At 47.1% G+C, this 19,198-nt stretch overlaps 1 protein-coding gene across 1 annotated transcript in view; it reads left to right on the forward strand.

The window, feature by feature from the left end:
* Positions 1-14,744, forward strand: part of CCDC149 (coiled-coil domain containing 149) — a 99,997-nt gene extending 85,253 nt beyond the window's left edge. The window contains exons 11-13 of the mRNA XM_081086612.1: positions 544-576; positions 5,276-5,392; positions 14,163-14,744. Coding sequence (XP_080942738.1) covers positions 544-576; positions 5,276-5,392; positions 14,163-14,557 — 545 coding nt within the window. The 3' untranslated portion in view covers positions 14,558-14,744. The remainder of the gene's footprint in view (positions 1-543; positions 577-5,275; positions 5,393-14,162) is intronic.
* The last annotated feature ends 4,454 nt before the right edge of the window (positions 14,745-19,198 follow it).

Consider the following 19,198-nt stretch of genomic DNA (forward strand, 5'->3'; position numbering starts at 1 on the left):
TTTCCTATAACGTCCAGGGAATGAACATTGCCACAGGGATATGAACAACAACACGTTTGTTAATGTAAATCTGAATCACTGCCTTAGGTTGCCTGGAAGTGTGTTTCATAAATTGGAATTTTGAGCAGCGATTCCTTGAACTTGATGTCAAAAGACCTAACAAAACTAATTAGTGGCGAGTGCCATCCTGGGGATTTGAATGATCCATTTTGCACAAGAACCTTTTGATGCGGTTAAAACCTTATCTTCTTTGAAGGCCTTTCTTTCATTGCATTGAATTTCAACACAGTCGGGCACATTTCTCGTTTATTTGTGCAGTCAGATTGCTATTTCTGTGCTTGTACTGAAGTTTGGATTTCCCACCCCCTCTCCAAATGACTTAGTGAAATTTCACAATGTTTTATTTCTACAGCGTATGTAAAAAGCTGGGAGTTGAATAACAATGAATGCTGAGAATTTTCTCTTTCTGGTGATGTTTGGTAGAGGTTCGAATGGCTATTGTGCAATAACAATTGTTTCTTTCCTTCCTTTTGCTGCCTGAAGGCCTGAGCTACAACGTTTCAGTAGGATTTGGGAGTATGTTCTATTCGACATTTTTGTGTTTGTGGCTAATAACATTAGTGCATAAATATCCGCCCCGCATGTAAATAAGTAGAAATGCATTCTCTATGTATCCTTGCACTTCCCTGATTAGAACAGTCAATTGAAATGGAGAATTTAATTAGCACAAAGCAAATATTAAATGGTGAAATTAGCTTTGAGGAATCCGGCTGAATGGATTTTATGCCATGGCCATGTTTGTTCTCATCACTGGCCTCCGCATAGATACAAAGTGGGAGGGCAGGAAAAAAGTGGCAATTTCCCAGTGGAATAGCTTGCCCTGGCACAGTGATGAAGGATGTTACAGGAAGCAGCGCCTTATGATCATTTTCCAAGCCGTGTGAGAGTAAGGGGTGGGCCTCTTCCAGCATAAATCAGACCAGTCCCTCTGCCTATTCATTGTATTACGGCTCCATTGTTTTACGGCTCCAATTATGGAGCAAGAAGCAGTGTGTTCTTTCCCCGTCCTCTTCCTCCTCCTCCTGGTCGTCCTCTTCTTTTATCTACTTTTTCATCCTTCCTCTTCCTTCTCCTCTTCTTCCTCTTCCTCTTGCTTTCTCCACGTGGGAGCCAAATCATAATGTTTCAGCCAGATAGAGGGATCCGAGTCTCAATGGTTTCAGAGAGTTGCTAACTCTCTCTTTTTCACCATCATCTTGAAAGCATCAGGGTTTCCTCCAGGAAATCAGCCCTTCAAACCTGTTGATACCTTTTTGGGCATCACTTTGTGAATTTAGTTCTGTACTAGCCATTTCAGAGATGCCCCTCACCCGCTCCAAGAACCCACAGTCCTGTTACAGATGCAAGAGGAATGCACATCAAGAAGTGAGAGGAAAGAAGGAAATGGCACATAATTAAGTGCTGAAGGATAAAGATGTTGGTGTGTGAGGTGTCATTGAATACTAGCCCTGGAAGGACAGTGGAGAGCAAAACGTTCAAGGATGGCAAATACATGGTGTATATTACACCACACCCATTCCCATGGTAGTGGCAGATATTGCTAATCAATCGCATTGCTCTTCTTTGATGATTTCACATGTGGCCCTCAGAACAGCCTCCCACTGCTGGCTTTCCAGGAAGCCGCCACCTGGTCAGAGTTGACATGTGAGAGAAAACATTTACCCTTTCCTGAGCTAGTCTGATCCCTTCATTTGAGGTAAGGATGGTTTCTTAAGGAAGCCCAGGAAGTTAGATGATACCTGAGGCCACAGTGGCTGGTGTTAAAACCCAGGTGTTCAGCTCATCATTTCATGTGCCACCTGTCCTAGGAACTACAATTTGGAGAGGAGACCATAGGGAAGATAAGATGAGGAATGGTTCACAAAGCAAGCTGGATTGGAGAAGGGAAAGTCAGAGGCCAGAACAGTCTCTTCTGAGACACTAAAGGCCAGCAGTGAAGGAGCCAACCACTGGTGGCTACAAGGCAGAATTACTGCAGGGCATGGAGCATGCTGTGATGTTACTTTGACTCTCTCCTCCCTCCTTCCCCACTCTCTCAGTCAACAGTATGTGGCTCTTGATGTTCTTTGATAGAGTTAGGGCAAACTTGTGATCTTGCCTTGAAGTAGACAAGTCTGACAAATGTCACAGCCTGTGGAGAAATTATCTGGATAGAAAAGCATATTCCACACTGTTTATCCCATCTCTGAGAGGTGGAAAAGGTATGGGGCTATTGTGAGGAAGCCAGAGGGTGGGTTGGCCATATTGACCACAACTCTCAGGAAGGAATGAATGCCCGCCCTCCCCATCGCCTCCTTGTCAGCCTCATTCACCCCGCCCTGTGCTGGCCTCTGCATGAGAATGGTGCTTGGGGAGCTCAGAAAGGAGATGTGTGTGTTCATACTCTAGAAAGAGACACGATAAGCCAGAACAAATATGGCAAGAATGGAGCCTGGCTCTTGGAGCTTTTCATTTTAATTCTCTCTTCTCCACGTTAAGCATCAGCCTAAAGAGGAAAATGTGTATTTTGAAAGTTCTTGGTCAATTTTAGAGGAGGTGAGGGATGTTTTTGTTAGAAGGAATCAGGGGGGCTTCCAGAAGCCCAAACACCAGTTCAATAGAACCTTCTACAGCAGTTGTGGTTTGACTCTAGTTTGTGGGTCCCTTGCCCACTCCTCATCCTCCAGTCCTACAAACCAAAGGGAAACTGTGCAACAGCAGGCCATCAGATTAGAGCTCAATGTAGTCAATATAGATGGAATCTGGACTGAGTTAGAAACAATAGAACCGGGATTCTCCTAAGAAAGATCTTTGAATCCTTCAAATATTTTGCAAGAATGACCAAACCTGGGCATTTAGCCTTAAGATTAGGAAATGATCTCCCCAGGCAGGCATCTGGGGAGGTAGGTATCTTCTCCCCAGTCACCACCTTGGTTGAACATGAATGACTGGTGGCTTCTGTTTCTCTTCTCTACATGCTTGTTATTCGGGTTCCTGGAGAGGTTTACTGTGGCTGGTGCCAGCATTTTGGAGGGGCCAGGTGGAATGGATGATGCCCTGTGGTTTGAGAGGGCCACAAGACATTCCACCCTAGACATTTCCTCGTGGCAGGAAGGGTTGAGGATCTCAGCCAGCTCCCAATTCGGCCCATAATTTTGATTCTTTGGCCACCAAGGCAGTGGGGACTTGGAAGGCTGGTTGGGACACAGAGAGGCTGAGTGTGTCTTTTACTGAGTCCTCTTGAAGCTGGGGAGCTGCCAGCCTGCCCACTGGAAAAAGATGGGTCAGGAATTGCAGTTTTTCCCCTGACTTGAGAACAGTAACTGTGGCCTTGGTGGTGAGAAAAGTCCATCCTGAGGCATCTGCTGTGGGTTCATAGTAACCATTAAGCCCTCAAGGTATTTCCAGATGGTATCTTTGCAGCTCAAAGGGAGACCTAATTACGTTGACTTCATTCTGAGAGTCACTTAACAATACCCCAATGGTTCTCTTTGGGAAATCTCTCCAGACTGTGGCCCTGAAGATTTCTGGATTTTTTCTATATGCGAAGAATAGCTGTGCCACTGGAGAACTTCAGGGTCAGCTCCTATCAGACTTCTATTCTTCTAGCATGACCCTCAGATACCAGAGAAACCAGAGTGCTATGGCTCTAATAACATAGGCCGTCTGCCTGAGGTAGCAGCAAGCACCCTGCTCCCAGAACATCAGGGTTCCCAAGCATGCGCCTGCCATTTATTCACACGTTTATCAGATACTTGTTAAGCACCTAACATATGTAAACTCTCTACTACAGTCTTGGAAATCAAGTTAACAAGACCGGGCCCATGGGAAGATAGTGTTATAAACAAACTAGGGGCCCAGTGCATGAAATTCGTGCATGGGTAGGCTCCTGAGCGGCTGCTGGCCGCCAGCTGGGGCCTCCCTTCGTTCCGTGCCACCCCCTGGTGGTCAGCACACATCATAGTAAGTGATCGAACTCCAGGTTGGTTGAACTCCTGAGGGGACACTTTGCATATTAGACTTTTATATATACAGATGAGGACTCCAAGGTAGAGTCTAGGTTCACCAAAGGAGTGGAAGTCTTCACTCAAGTCCCACTCTGTGCTCCATTGAACCTCAAACTGACCAAGATAGTAGGACTTTAGAGCCTCGAACCTGAGCCCCAGAGACAGCTAATGACGGCTTTAGAAAGGGTCTTGCGCAAAGTTAGACAGCTAAGGTTGAAGCATAGGCTGGGACATGGCCCCTGGGGTTTGGGGTTTGGCACAGTGGTTCCCACCGAGAGGGTCCCCAGGCTTCCAGGAGCAAAGTTTGGGATCCAGTCCTGCCTATTCGGCTGTCTTCACTGCCGTGGCAGCATTGCTTTCTGTCCACACCTTTTGTGTCTGTGTTCAAGGTGATCATGTTTCAAAGCCATACTTCCCTGCTCCTCGCTCCGTAACTGGCCTTGAGAATAGAGTTGTAATGGTTTCCCTTTCCTCCTTCTCTTTGCCTCAGACTTTCTCTGTCCACTTAGGGAATTCATGCAAATCGACTAAAGGTTGTGGCTGGTCTGGGACTGTATGTTCTAAGTGAAAGTTTAGCTATGATAATTTGAGGAACCTGTACTACCTGACTTATGACAGAGTTATTATTCAATCTTAATGACCAAATCAAATTAAATCAGACAGACTGTCTATGACAGTGCTATGGAAGTGCCTCCTCAAGTAATAATTTGAATAGGTGGCATTTACTGAGCGCTGACTAAATGCCTAAGTGCTTGTCATGAATTAATTCATCAAAACCACCTAGTGAGGTGGGTGCTATTATTTGTCCTTATTTAACAGATGAGGGTTCTATGGCTCAGAGAGATTAAGTGACTTGCCTGAGTCACCCAGCTAGCAGGTGATGGAGTCCAGAACACAAACACTGTAGGGCGGTTCCAAAGCCTGCTCTCCTAAGCACCGTGATGCTGTTGTTATTGTTATTATTGTTATTATCCCACCCTGATCAGTGCCATTCAGTTTTCAGCTAACATACAGGTGTTTGTGGTCAGCCATGCCCTGAGCAGATTCTCAGGACTCATAGACAGCTATTCCCTGTCCTCGCATGAGAGAAAGCACCTGCTGGCCATTGCCCTTCCCCACTTTTACCTACGACTGAAGAAGGTGCCTTATTCACCAGCCAGTCCATTAGGTGAAAGAAGCAGCAACTCCATTGAGGACTAATATGTCCACTTTCCCCTTCTCCACAACAGGGGGCAAGGACACTATATTGCTCAGCGACCCCACTCTCCCCACCACACAGAGGTCCAGGTCCCCACTGCTGAAGTTCGCCGAGCAGCCCACTGAGGACAAAGCGAACCCCAAGGATGGTAAGCACACTTCAACTTCTCGGTCCTTGCTTGGCCTGTGCCTGGGACAGAAGAGGGCTCAGTGGACATCAGTCCTGTCCATCTCTGTGGCACTGCTGGGTCATTCCTTGTGTTTCTTTCTTACTCCTTTCTTGTTGCTCCCATGGGTTCTTCTTGTTTGGCGTTTCCAGCCAAAAAACGCAGGTCCCTGCGCTCTCTGGATGGTGGCACAGAGGTTAAGAGTGAGAGCTCAGTTTGTTGAATGGCTTGGGTTTCTATTCCAGCCCCTCATCGAATTGGCTGTGAGAACTTGGGCTAGTAACTTCAGCCTCTGTCTTCCTACCTATAAGTGATGGTGCCAACCTCAGGGAAATCTTGGCACATTGCCTGGCACATGGTACGTGGTCTGGGAATCAGTTGCATGGAGAAAGAGTTGTATCCACTCCCAGGCGCACCTTCTGGAGGCAGGGTGTTCTGAAGGGGACCATTAAGGGTGCCAGAGGAGCCAGCAGGTGTGAGGGCAGATCTCTTCCCATGTGACAGCCTTATTTCTCCAGATCAACTATCCTTCACGTCTTTTTAAGTTTGGCTTGTCTTCTTCCTCCATTCCCAGTGTGGTTGCCAGCTTCCAAAATGGCCCCGCATGACCCCCTTCTGCTGGAATTTTTTACCTACTGTGGTCCTCTCCTGCATTGTATCAGGGTGGATCTGTGTAACTCACAGAATACAGCAGAAGTGATGGTATGTGACTCCCCAGGCTGGGTAGTAAAAAACATTTAGCGTCTGCCTTGCTCTCTCTGTCTTGGATCATTCACTCTTGAGGAAGCTGGCTGCCATGTCAGGAAGGTACTCAAGCAGCCCTCCATGCTATTCACGTGGTGTGGAGCTGAGCCCTCCAGCATCAGCCATGTGAGGAGTCACCTTGGAGGCAGCTTCTCCAGCCCCAGTCAAGCCTTCAGATGACAACAGCCCTGGCCAACATTTGGCATTCAACCTCATGAAAGACCATTAGCCAGAACCACCCAGATAAACTGCTCCCAGGCTCCTGAGTCTTAAGCTGCTAAGTTTTGAAGTAATTTGTTACAAAGCAGTACTTGACTAATACACCTTGCGTGCAGTGTCAAGATTCTTTCATGGACATCGACATTTCTTCTCCATCTTCTCTTGCTCAGAATGATGCCTTCAGCCATCACCTCTCTGAAAATACTCTCAAAATTGCCCCCTGCCCGGGGCCAACTACAGAGTTACGGCCCCACATTTCCCAAAGCTCAGTCTTTCCCACCGAAATATTCCTCGGACTCCTCAAGTATGATATCCCCAGCTCTTCCTGCTTCCTCCCTTTGTTGTCTCCCTCTCAGCAGCTCTCCAGGCTTGAAACTTTAGAATCATCATTGACCACTGTCAGCTTTCCTTCCCCATCCACTCCTGGTCTTTAGCCAAAGCCTTTCTTCAGAGTTCCTCGTACCTCCATTCCTACCACCTCTGCCTTGGTGCAGGCCCACTTTACCTCCGCTACAGGGCTTCCATCCTAGGGTTCCTGCCTCCCAGACTCTCCTGACTTCATCCCATCTTCATCCTGCTGCTTTAACATGAAGCCTCTGGAGCACTGATTTCCATCCCGCTCATACCCCACTCAGAACTCTCAAGTGGCTCACAGCTATCTTCCACTTAAAGTCACAGCTCTGCGACCTGGCCTGGCCTGCCTTTCTAATCTTACTTAGGTTTCTCTGATATGAAAACTGTGCTTCCATCAAACTGTACTAACCAGCTGAACCAGTCAGCTATTTTTGTATAACAAACCACCCTGAAAGCAGCAACTGTGTATTACTTATTACAAGTCTTTGGGTCAGATGGGCTCCACAAGCTCACTCACACATCTGGACAGCTGTGTTTTGAAGCCTGTGCTAATCACTCATCATAGTGCTGGGATGTTAAGAATCGAAGCTAGGACAGGTCTGGGATTTCAAGAGAGGTCCCCATGCACATGCAGGGAGAATGCCTGGAGAGAGCCCCTGACCTAGGTGGGTCACACAATTGGCCAGAAGGCAAGGTTCGGTCTTTCCCAGCCCAGCAGCACGTGGCTGTTTGCAAGGCTGGTCTGAAACACAGCGTGGCCCTCTGTGCAGTCCGGAACATGTCTTAGCTGGTGGTCATCCCCTACCAGCATCTGAGATCCACATGGAAAGCAATGCCCTCTGTCTGCTCTGGGCTGCTGAACCCCCGGGGGGTGGGAGGGGCGGGCTGCTACACTGAAAGGGAGCCTGAGCCTCGCTTGATTTTCACCAGGAAGGCATATGTAATGGCCTGATTCACAGTGATCGCTTCCCGGGTTCCATCATTAGCTCTCATTGTTCCAGCCGGTCCTGCACCAGCACGGGTGGAACAAGGAAGCATTTATGTCGCGGCTGTCATGCCTGGGATGGCTTCCTCATCACTGCAGCATCTCTGATTAATTCCAACTGAAAGCAGCTCACGCTCTGAGGACAAAGCCCATCAGAGACCGGTTAACAAAAGAAGACGAATGTCCCCATTGGGCCAATGACGGGGGGTGTGGAACACATTTTTAGGGACCTAGCAATCTTTCCTTCAAAGAGCTACTGTTTCTTCATTTTTTTTAGAGAAAATATATTTCTCTTTCCACACTATTTGTGTCATAATGTATTTGTATCCGTTGATTGCCTCATCATTATTAATATGTGTATTGTTACTAATAAGTATTAATGATCCTAATTCTGTTGGCTAAAACAGCACAGAATAATTACTATTATTTATAATAATATTTTCCTACTCTGGACCAGTTCAGAAATCTCTCTTGTATGAAAATGGCAATGCTATGCCTTTGTTCTCACAGGGAAGATGGAATTCCCACAACTTCAGCATTAACGTTCCAGAATCACAGAATGAAAGGAAGATTTTGTTCCCACGGCAAGTAGCCAAGGTCCTCGTTTTGGCTCAACAGTTGTGACATTTTCAGTAAATTTTCTTTGTCAATGGCTTGAGTATATTTTTTACGTACCTGTTGGATAAACAAAGGGGAGGAGTGTTTTGGTAAATCTGTTGCAGACCCATAAGCCACTCCTGGAGCCTGGCCCCTGTATAGTTAAGGTCCTGAGGCTCTGAAAAGCTAGCCTTTCTCAGAAAACAATCCCCACTAGAACCAAACAGTAGAATTTCCGCCTCGTCCATTCCCTTCTGCAGCTGCGTTTCGACCTCTGATGATGACCGCAGGGTTGCTCCCCTCCCCACACCCAAAAAGCAATGTTTAAAAGTTCTCCCTGCTCATCTCAGAGGCTTGCTGTTTTCAAAAAGATTCATACAGTTGATTATGAGCAGACTGTCATCTAAGGAAATGGCACAAGCCAAAGTGCCAGCGACCAAAAGTCCCCTGTGTTAATTCAGACCCCCCTCACTTAGATGTAAATTAAGGCTGAGAAGATTAACCTGATCCATGGTATAAACACTACAAATGGTGTAGGGGTTAGGTTGTCACTGGTAAGGTTAATTAGTTTTTCAGGGCCACCAGAATATATTGTTAAGTGTCCTGGAAGAAGTAACATCATAAGAGTAATTTCCAGAAGGAGTTTATTCACCTCAGGCTGGTGGAAAGTGTCGCTGCAGAAAAGACCATCCATTACTCCTCTAGGATAAGGCTTCTCGCTCTGTTCTGGAAACTCGCTCATTTTGACTCAGTGTTTCCCATGTCCCCTGCACAACCACTATAAAATTTTTATTTGTTAGTGTGAAAATTATGTAATTGCTTCCCTGGGCTACCTCAAAATGTTTATGTGAGTTAGAAATCTTTCTCTTTTTACCCCCTGAAAATGCCATTTTAAGAACTCTTAGGGTAGCAACCTGAGTACAATTGGGAACAAACACAATAAATTCAAGCATTGCTTTATTAATTAGTGCATGGTGTTTAAATATGCTAATATATTCACTGATTCATGTGTTAATGTATATGTTCAAACATTTAATAAGCTATTTATTGAACCCTTACTACAGAACATTGGCAAAGTTAAAAAATTAACCAGATACTGGTAAGATTTGATACCTCAGGTGGTTTTTATAAGCTAACTATATATGGATAATCATTCAAGGGTAACAAGAAGTACTATGTTTTCTTGGGGTCCAGACACAGACTTGTGGGGATTAGGACTGTGGGGAGATGACTTCTGACCACATTTAATCAGATGGGCTTCGTGGAGGAGGTGGCCATCTGGATACGTAGAGTAGTGATGGTCATGGAGGAATTGACCCTCTAAGCCAGTGATGGCAAACCTTTTGAGCTCGGCGTGTCAGCATTTTGAAAAACCCTAACTTAACTCTGGTGCTGTGTCACATATAGAAATTTTTTGATATTTGCAACCATAGTAAAACAAAGATTTATATTTTTGATATTTATTTTATATATTTAAATGCCATTTAACAAAGAAAAATCAACCAAAAAAATGAGTTCGCGTGTCACCTCTGACATGCGTGTCACAGGTTCGCAATCACTGCTCTAAGCAGAGGGGCAGCGGGTGGGGCTGGGATGCTGTGAAGGTTCCATGTGGCTGGAGCCTAGGGCTATAAGGAGAAGAGTTGGAACGTCAGGTAGAAAGGTCAATGGATGTTGGGTCACTGAAGGCTTGAATCTCAGGCTAAGAGCAGGCTAGAGGTTTGACAGCTGGGAAAGGCATGGTCAGGTTTGTGTTTTAAGCTCACAGTGTTTCTCAAACTGCAATGTGTACCCAGATTGCTTGGGATCCTGTTAAACTGCAGATTCTGAACCAGTAGGTCTGGGGTGGGGCCTGGGAGCCTGCATTTGAACAAGCTTCCTGCTGATGCACCACAGCTGGGCCAGGGACCCCACTTTGAGTAGCAAAGCTTTAGGGAAGGCCCCTCTCCCAACAGGTTGGATTAGAGCAGGAGACTAGAAGCAAAGGAACCCAGTAGGAACTAACCTAATTATCCTGGCTGAACAGATTGGGCTTTTTTAAAATCAAGGTTTGCTTTGTCACTCATGTATACATTACTAGAGGCCTGGTGCATGAATTCGTGCATGGGTGGGGTCCCTTGGCCTGGCTGGTGATTGAGGCCTATCAGGGGAGGCCCCACCGGCAGGGGGAGGGACCACGGGAGGTTGGCTGGTGCGGGGAAGAGGGTAGCGTGGGGGGCGGGGGGGAAGGTTGGCTGTGGGAGGGCACTGACCATCAAGGGGCAGCTCCTACATTGAGCGTCTGCCCCCTGGTGGTCAGTGCGTATCATAGTGACTGGTCATTCCGGTCGCTTAGGCTTTTATATATATAGATGAATTTCATTGTAAGTACAAGTAATGGTCTCATTTTCAGGTACAGTACTTACTGAGATCAATGAGTTCTCAGGAAAGTAGTAGTTGTCCATGACTGAGTACACACTTTAGAAAGTGCAATGTGGATTTGGTTGAACTTCTGTCCCTGGGACTTTTTCTCTGGATATCAAAAAGGCTAAACAGAAAGAAAACGGCTTCTTTTGAAGGTGAGAAGCAAATGTGTATCAGAAGGACTAGAGCAGCATGGGGTGTGAAGACAGCTGTCACAACCTCCCTGGCTGAGTCAGGACCCACAATTATCTTCCCCAGTGATGCCAGCCTGTCGACTGTCACAGCCACCACTCTGTCCACAGTCATCTCTTCCTTCACTATGCCCCACCCCTCTTCACCTTAGTGGCTTCATTTCAGTCTTGTGGTCCATTTGATCTCACCAACATTTCATTACTTCTAAAGTTTCTCAGAGTTTTTTTTCCAAAGGTTCAGCCATTTTTAAGTTTCTTAAAACTGTAAACACTATTTTAAGTAACTAAATGCTCAAAAACACATCCAGCTTTTAAATTAAATAAATAAAAGCCCAAGCCCTAACCGGTTTGGCTCAGTGGATAGAGCATCAGCCTGTGGACAGAAGGGTCCCAGGTTCGATTCCAGTCAAAAGCATGTACCTTGGTTGCGGGCACATCTCCAGTAGTGGGTGTGCAGGAGGCAGCTGATCAATGTTTCTCTCTCATCGATGTTTCTAACTCTCTATCCCTCTCCCTTCCTCTCTGTAAAAAATCAATAAAATATATTAAAAATAAATTGATAAAAAATAAATAAATAGAAGCTCAAAACACATCCTATTCTTTATTTTACTTCTCAATAATGGTTGACATTTAATATTTTTATATTAGTTTTATATGTATAGCATAGTGGCTAGATAAATCATGTAATTTACAAAGTAATCCCCTCAATATTTTAAGTACCTACCTGGCACCATACATAATTACTAGAATAATGGTGTATCACATGAATTGATTTGCAGATATTGAACCAACTTTGCATGTCAGGAATAAATCCCATTTGATTATGGTGTCTGATCTTTTTAATTTATTGCTGAATTCAGTTTGCTAATATTTTATTGAGAATTTTAGCATCTATGTCCATCAGGGATATTGGCCTATAATTTTCTTTCTTTGTAGTGTCTTCATCTGGTTTTGGAATCAAGATAATACTGGCCTCATAAAAATGAGCTTGGGAGTCTTCTCTCCTCTTGAATTTTTGGAATAATTTGAGAAGGATAGGTGTTAGTTCTTCTGTGAATGTTTGATAAAATTCATCTGTGAAAGCTTCTGTCCAGGACTTTTGTTTGTTGGGAGTTTTTTTATTACTGCTTTGATTTTGTTGGTTGTAATTAGTCTGTTCAGATTTTGTTTCTTTTTTATTCAGTCTTGGATTATTGTATATTTCTAGGAATTTATCCATTTCTTTCAGATTGTCCAATTTGTTGGCATATAATTGTTAGTAGTATTTTCTTATAAGCTTTTGTATTTCCATAGTATCAATTGTCACTTCTCTTCCATTTCTGATTTTAGTTATTTGGGTCCTCTCACTTTTTTTCTTGATGAGTCTGGTTAAAGATTTATCAGTCTTGTTTATCTTTTCAAGGAATCATCTCTTGGTTTCATTGATCTTTGTTATTGTTATTGTTTCTTTTACTCTATTTCAACTGTTTCTATTCTTAGAACTACCTTTATGTATTATATTAAAATATAAATGAATCACACATATAATAATACTAGAGGCCTGGTGCACAAAAATTTGTATAATTCTTAAAAAGTCACCATATGCCTATTATCTGCCAATACAGACACAAACTAGAACATACAGTATGATTTCAGTATTTGAAGTTCAAAGACCAGGCAAAACTCATCATTGGCATCTGAAGTATGATAATGGTTGCCATTGGCAGGAGAAAAGTGACTAGGAAAGAAACATTGATGTGAGAGAGACACATCAATTGGTTGCCTCCCACACACATCCTGACCCAGGGGACCAGGAATCAAACCTGCAACCCAGATACGTGCCTTTGACTGGAACTGAACCTGCCGCCCTCAGTCCAAGGGCCGATGCTCTATCCACTGAGCCAAACCGACTAGAGCTTTTTTTTTTTTTTTTTTTTTTTTTTTTTAACATTCTCGAATACTTAGAATGTTCCAAACACTGTGAACAAGTCAGGTGAAATCCCTGCATATATTCTAGAATAAGGTAAACGTGTGAAATGCTGAGCACCAAGCCTAGCACAGAAAAGCACCTAATAAGCGTGAGCTGATATAATTCCCTTTAGAGGGGAGTGGGGGCGGGGGGGACCAGATGGTGCAGGCAGACTGAAATGGACAGAAGGACACTATAGGCGAGGGAACCGTGGGAAATGAGGCTGCAGGGTGGAGCAGAGGCAGACAAGGTAGGACCCTGGGAAGAACCTCTGTGAAAGGAACCAAAATGTCTCCTAAAAGCCCCAAGACACCAGCGGACGGTTTTAACAGGAAAATGCATGGTCAGACAGGTCTACTTCCTTCCGACTCTTCCACAGTTCACCCTCGGTTCTGCAGAGTTCCAGCCTGAAGCACACCTGCATATATTTCAGAGTCCCGGGGGCAGTGGGATTCTGCTCTGGTTCCATTGAGGGGACCAGGAAGTGCTCCCAGGCCCCTTGCCCCTGGAGGCACCACCCCCACCCAGCAGTGAGCCTCTTCCATACATTTCATCACTGCGTGTCCCCAGGGCTCGCTCCCAGGGTGCTTCCCAATCATGCAGCGCCACCTTTGCTTGTTAGGTGGGGAAGGGACCTCAGAGAGTCCTGCCCTCATTTTGTATCTGGGAGAAGAGACCAGACAGGTCCTCTGGTCACAAAGCCAGTGAGTAGGAAAATGGGAGCCTGACGCCTGCTCTCGGGGCCCACCTCTCTCCCGCCTCCAGTTGCAGCTGGAGAATTTCTATTGTATGGGGAACAGTTTAGCTAGGGACAGAGGGAGCTTGGAGCTGCTTTTGCATAGAGTCGTCTTATTTGAAATTGAGGAAACTTCCGCATCTACATCAAGGACTGCAGGGCTGATGGAGAATGGGGAGGGTGGGGGACGTGAAACCCCTCCCTAACCTCTTCTGTGTCCCACCCCGAGGCGGACAGAATCCCTTTTCACTTCTAAAGAGCACAGAACCTCTGTCCTCAGTTAAATATTGAAGGGGCATGAGGCGCCAAGGCTAGAGAGAGAAGCGGGAGGTAGGGGGGGCCGGACAGGGTGGATTACGCAATGGCCCTGGTGCTCCCTCTCCCTCCCTCAATGGCACGGTCGTCACCAAAGGGCCTGCTGCTTTCTCTTTGAGCTTGTGCTTCAGCGAGGGGGTAGGGGGCCAGGAGCACTGTGTGTCTCAGAGGCCCCGTGCCAGTGGGCGGAGGTGGGGAGAGGTGGGGAGTGAGGGCTGCCTTCCAGCCAGGGGCTTGACGCTGTCCTCGGTCTGTTCCAGGGGAGGTTCAGACGCAAGACCGAGATGAAAGCTGTGCGGCCGCCGAGGTGCTGACAGCGCCGGAGGATGCCGGGAGGCCGGCTGTCAACTCCCCGGCAGATGAGAGCCAGGGGCACCGACGCAAGCACTTTCATCCTTCATTACCCTCGTTACCGTCGGTGGAGGAAGAAGTAAACAGGCCTGGAAGGGAGACCATGGAACTGACAGGGGAGCAGGCAGCTGCAGAACCGGCGGGGGTCAGGGGGGAGAGGCCCGAGGAGGGACTGAGGGACGAGGCGGGGCCGCCCAGGTCTTGCCAGGACCCCTCCGCATGCAGCCGGGCAGCAGCCGAAGCTTCGCCCGCCCGGGAAGATGGGCAGGAGGGCGGAGGCCCAAGGAGCACCGTGAAAACATGAAGGGGAGCAGGACGTGGCATGAGGACACCCAGGCGGCACCGAGGACAGGCAAGGGTTCGCCGTCCGTCCGCACAGCTCTGCGAAGCCGCTTTCCCCTCCACACCCGCAGACGCGGCTCCTGTCGCAGACGGAGGCTGTCCTGATGATGCCCGCGCAGTGTGATTCATTAAACGCGGGTCCCCACGCTTCTCAGTGTCATCTCTCTCTCTCTGCCGGGGATGCGCCGCTGTGAGCCGGCCGGGCCGGAGTCGTGGCCGCCATATGGCTGGTGCTCGGCACCCGCCTTTCTGACAGCGTTTGTTTCATTAGAGAGATGTTTTTTATTAGCGTTTCATGATGTCCATCAAAATGATGGGAGGGCTTCAACCCGGTGGGGTTTTTAATCAGATCTCCGTCGTTGTCACGGTGAGGCGGCTGGAGAGGAAGGTGTAATTGAGCGTAATGCGTCCGGAGGGCCCACCGCTACCCCGCATCCCGGCAGGCAGAGCCCCGCAGGACCTCCCGTCAGGGGTGTTCTTGGCATCCTGCCCACCGCACGCTCTGTCCTGACACCCACCGGCAGGTGGAAGGGGCTTAAGCCAGCTCAGAAGGTGGGGCTTCGGGTCTGGAATCCACAGCCCCTGCGGAGACCTGTTTGCTGGCTGCTGGAGCCCCGTGTTGTGTTCCAGCCGGTAATTCTGCAGGATTAATCGACTGGACTGATGGTGGTGTGAGACCGGAGGAGGGGCACGCCAGGGTTGTTTTTATTTTTTGTTTCTGAGATGAGATGCGGACCGGAACCTGGAAATGCTGCCTCTCTCATCCAACCTGTCTATGGCCATGTGGGATTGGGGCAAGATATAGCTGCTTCGGGCCCACTCAGTTTCCTGCCCCACCCAGAACCTCGAACCCATCACTCCTCCAACAGAATGTGAAGGCTGCCTCCTCCGTGCCCCCAGGGACAGGGATTTTACAAACAAGACAGGGAGCTCGCGACCCAAGAGGGGGAAGAGAGAGGAAAACAACCCCGTTCCAGTCTGGTGAGGGGGCTGTGGAACCAAGTACTTGCTCCACATGTGAGGACAGGGGTGTGGTCAACCCCACCAGGTTCCTTCCTTGAGGATAAAATGAGCTGTTCTCAGCAGCATCTGGCCCTGCAGAAAACTGAAGGCTCATCCAACGATAGGACTTACTTTGAGCTGAACTCAGTTTCTTTTCCCAGAAAGACCTGATACCAGACCCCAAAGCTCAAAACACTGAGAACCAGAGTCACTGCTTCAGACAAAGAGAGGCTCCCGGGGTGGGGAAGGTTGAAAATTCACCCTAAAAACCGGACGATCACAATCCTGGGGTGAAACCTGCACGCATGTCCGTGGCCAGCCCACCCTGCCACTTCCCCGCCACATTTCATCTCCTGGCGCCGCTCTGTAGCAGGGTAGGAGCCCGTGGGAATTCGTGCTGTCTCATTCCAAAGGGGCAACGTGCAGACAAGAAGGCCCAGTCCTTTGTCATGTGCATGATGGGGGAGCCTCCAGCAGCTTTCTATCCACTCACGGGAGGTCTCCCCTGCTGGTGGGATGGGGGCATGCACTGTGGCTCCTGGTGAGCTGGACACACCATCTGCCCCCATCTGCCAGGCTGGAGTACCCCTTTCCCCCCCTCTGTGCTCCAGCCTCTTTCCCCTCCCCAGGCCCACCCCTCTGCTTCTTCTCCGGGGAGGCCATTTCCACAGCTGCAGAGCCCGCACAGCCCAGCAGCCACAGACATCATTTTCCTGCTGCACTCGGCCTTAATCGCCTGCAAATGTCCAGCCCTGCTGCATAGGACGCCAGAGTCACCAAAGGAGAAAACAGGCAGATTTCATACCACCCCAATCAAAGGGACAGTGTCTCCCACAAAAGCTCTGGTTGTGACACACAGTCAGCCAGGTGCACATCTTTAGGGCCCGTTGATGACTTTCCAGAAAGCAAAGCTTATAGTGAACTCCCAGCATATTCCATCATGGGCAGGAAACTGCCGTGAGCCCCAGGGAGTCTGGGGTTCAGGGCAGAGGGTTCATAGAGAGTGATCACCTAAACCCCCTGCAGGCAATCAGCCTAGAAAGGCATTGTGTTATGAGATGGCATTAGCGCCGATGAGTTGATCCTGTTGTCGTGGCCCATACACACCTGTGACAATGTCCCACCCCTGCTATCCCAACCCAACATGGTTCTTGTGTTCCATAGCATTAAAGAGAGTTTCAGCCATTACTGATGGTTGCCTTTTGTCTTTTTAGGAGTCACTATGAAAGGGTGCAGCCTTCTCTCCCCTATTCCACCAGATAACCCTGCATCAGTCAGGGTCTCCTCAACTGTAATTCACACTTTTTGTTTAAGACACTTAGCAATAGAAAAATGAATTATACTGCATAACAAGAACTTTAGAAATAGGGCCTTCCAGGTCTGGTTCAAGGATCTGGGTTCCCATCATCCTGCTCTGGCTGCCTCAGTGTCAGCTGCTTCCTCACGCTCACAAGAAGGCTGCAACAGCTCCAGCCATCACCTCCTCTCCCAGCTTTGTTCAAAGGCAAAAGGAAGTTTTCCCTTGTGTGTGTGTGTGTGTGTGTGTGTGTGTGTGTAAGAGCAAAACACTCAGTTCTTGTAGTATTTCATTGGTGAGAATTGTCACACGCCTATGTCTAAACCAATCCCTGGCAAGGGAGATGAAAGTATGTCCTGGGTTTAGGTTCACAAATTGGGGAGGGGCCCTGTCCCTGAACATGTAGACCCTACAAGGGTAAACACCAAAACAAAATCAGGCCTTGAGAAGCATAGGCAAGTTGAGAATAGGTTTGAGTAGGAGGCCATCAACAGCATTGTCACTGAACCCCAGGTCTGGTTTTTTAAAATTTGTTTCTTCTTATAAAGCCAGAATATTATGTTACTGATGAGGGTGGCCTTGGGGGGAGGGTGGTGGTGGTTGTGTGTGTTTTGTTAGTTAAGAAGAATGCCATCTCCTCTCCCCTCTCTCCTGGCTTCTCTATCATCCGTCCTATTTCGAAGCTGGAACGCTCCCACCTTTGTTTACCTCCTCAAGTGTGTCTGTCCTGCCATTATTTTTCCAGCCTGGTTGCCAGCAGAATGCAGAGCCGTCCGGGTAAATGAAACAGAGCTGACAGGTCTCTTAATGAAAGCGTGTTCGCACGGCCTGCATTTCTGGCGATCTCTCTGTACCCGGGAGCCTTTAGGTGAGGACTTTTACATATGAGTGTTTGTCGTTCTTTTAATTAAGGCCCACGGAAATGGATTGGTTTTTGCAAACTAGGCATTTCTCATCCCTAACGCCTCTCCCTTTCCAAGCCTCTCTGTCCCTCCTCCTCCCCCTTTCGCCTTGGCTGGCACAGCTATTCCCAAAGCCTCTCCACGGGGAGGCTGCTCATGGCCCTCAGCTCAACCCCTGCTGGAACCTCCACCCAGTTGGCAACCTTAAATAAGCCAAATTCGTTTTCCCGACATTGTTTTTCTGTGCCCTCTCTCCCAAGCACACACCACCATCACGTTGGGGAGTTCTCAAAAAGGGTTCTGGTATCTGTCATTCACGTGTTGGGGTGCATTTTCGGATGTGTTCTTCCTACTGGAGCATGGAGGATAGGTACCCCGATTCCCCATGGGAGTTTCAAAGACTGGCTACTTCCCTGTCTCTTTAAAATTACAGCATGACTTGGCTCCTCTTGTTTTTTTGTTCCTCCAAAAAAAATGGCCCTTCCTCCTGGCTTGACCATTTTCCGGCAGCCCTGGGGCTGGCTTGGTACCCTACTTCTCTTTGAAAGAGTCTCTCTTTAAGCATCTTCTCCCTCTGCTTTTATTCGGGAAGCCTCCTTAATAATATGGAGGGTACCTTAGGATGTCAAAAAGGCAGAGGAGTCCCCTTAACTCACTCGGCTAATATATTCCCTTTTTTCCAGATGTCTTTCTGAACAAAGAAAAATGTGAAGATCAGAGAGATGCAATAGAGAGCTCAGTAGTGAATCTAAATAGAAAGGAGAAGCAGGAAGAATAAGAAGGACCCGTCTCTGGATATTATGATTGCTCACAAAAACAAAGCAAGCCACAATGATACAGCATGAAGGCAATTTAAAATGATAGATATTGATGCTCTGCCTTACATTCTATATCACCTCTTTACTAAATGAGAATGTTTTGGAATGCACAGTGAATGTTTGTATACCACTGACTAGTTTGACTTTCTGAAACCTAAGTGAGCCCAGGAATATACATTTTTGGGGATCTTAGCCAAGGCCAGTGGTAGCCTATTAAATTTAAAACAATTGGCTTTTTTAAAAAAGGCAAAAAAGCTGCTATTTTGTAGTTTAATTTTAGAAAAAGAAGTAACTTCTATTCATTTACAGGCTTTGCTGTATTGGATTCTATGATCATCATGTGTCATGACTGTATCATTTTTGTTACCTGAAATAAATATGTGGTAATTTTCCTTATATAGATGTTTAATTATCTTTATTATTTGGGTCATTTTTCTCTCTCCACCCTCTCTGCAGGCCAAACATAGGCTGAGCGTTTCTTCATATTGTAGCAACTTATCAGTTACAATCTATTACCTAAAATTATTAGCTCATATGCTCATCATGAAAATTAAGGAGAATGTAAAGATTTTATGTATTCAGTC

Source organism: Myotis nattereri, assembly GCF_964212035.1.
Source record: "Myotis nattereri genome assembly, chromosome: 1".
Lineage (NCBI taxonomy): Eukaryota > Metazoa > Chordata > Mammalia > Chiroptera > Vespertilionidae > Myotis > Myotis nattereri.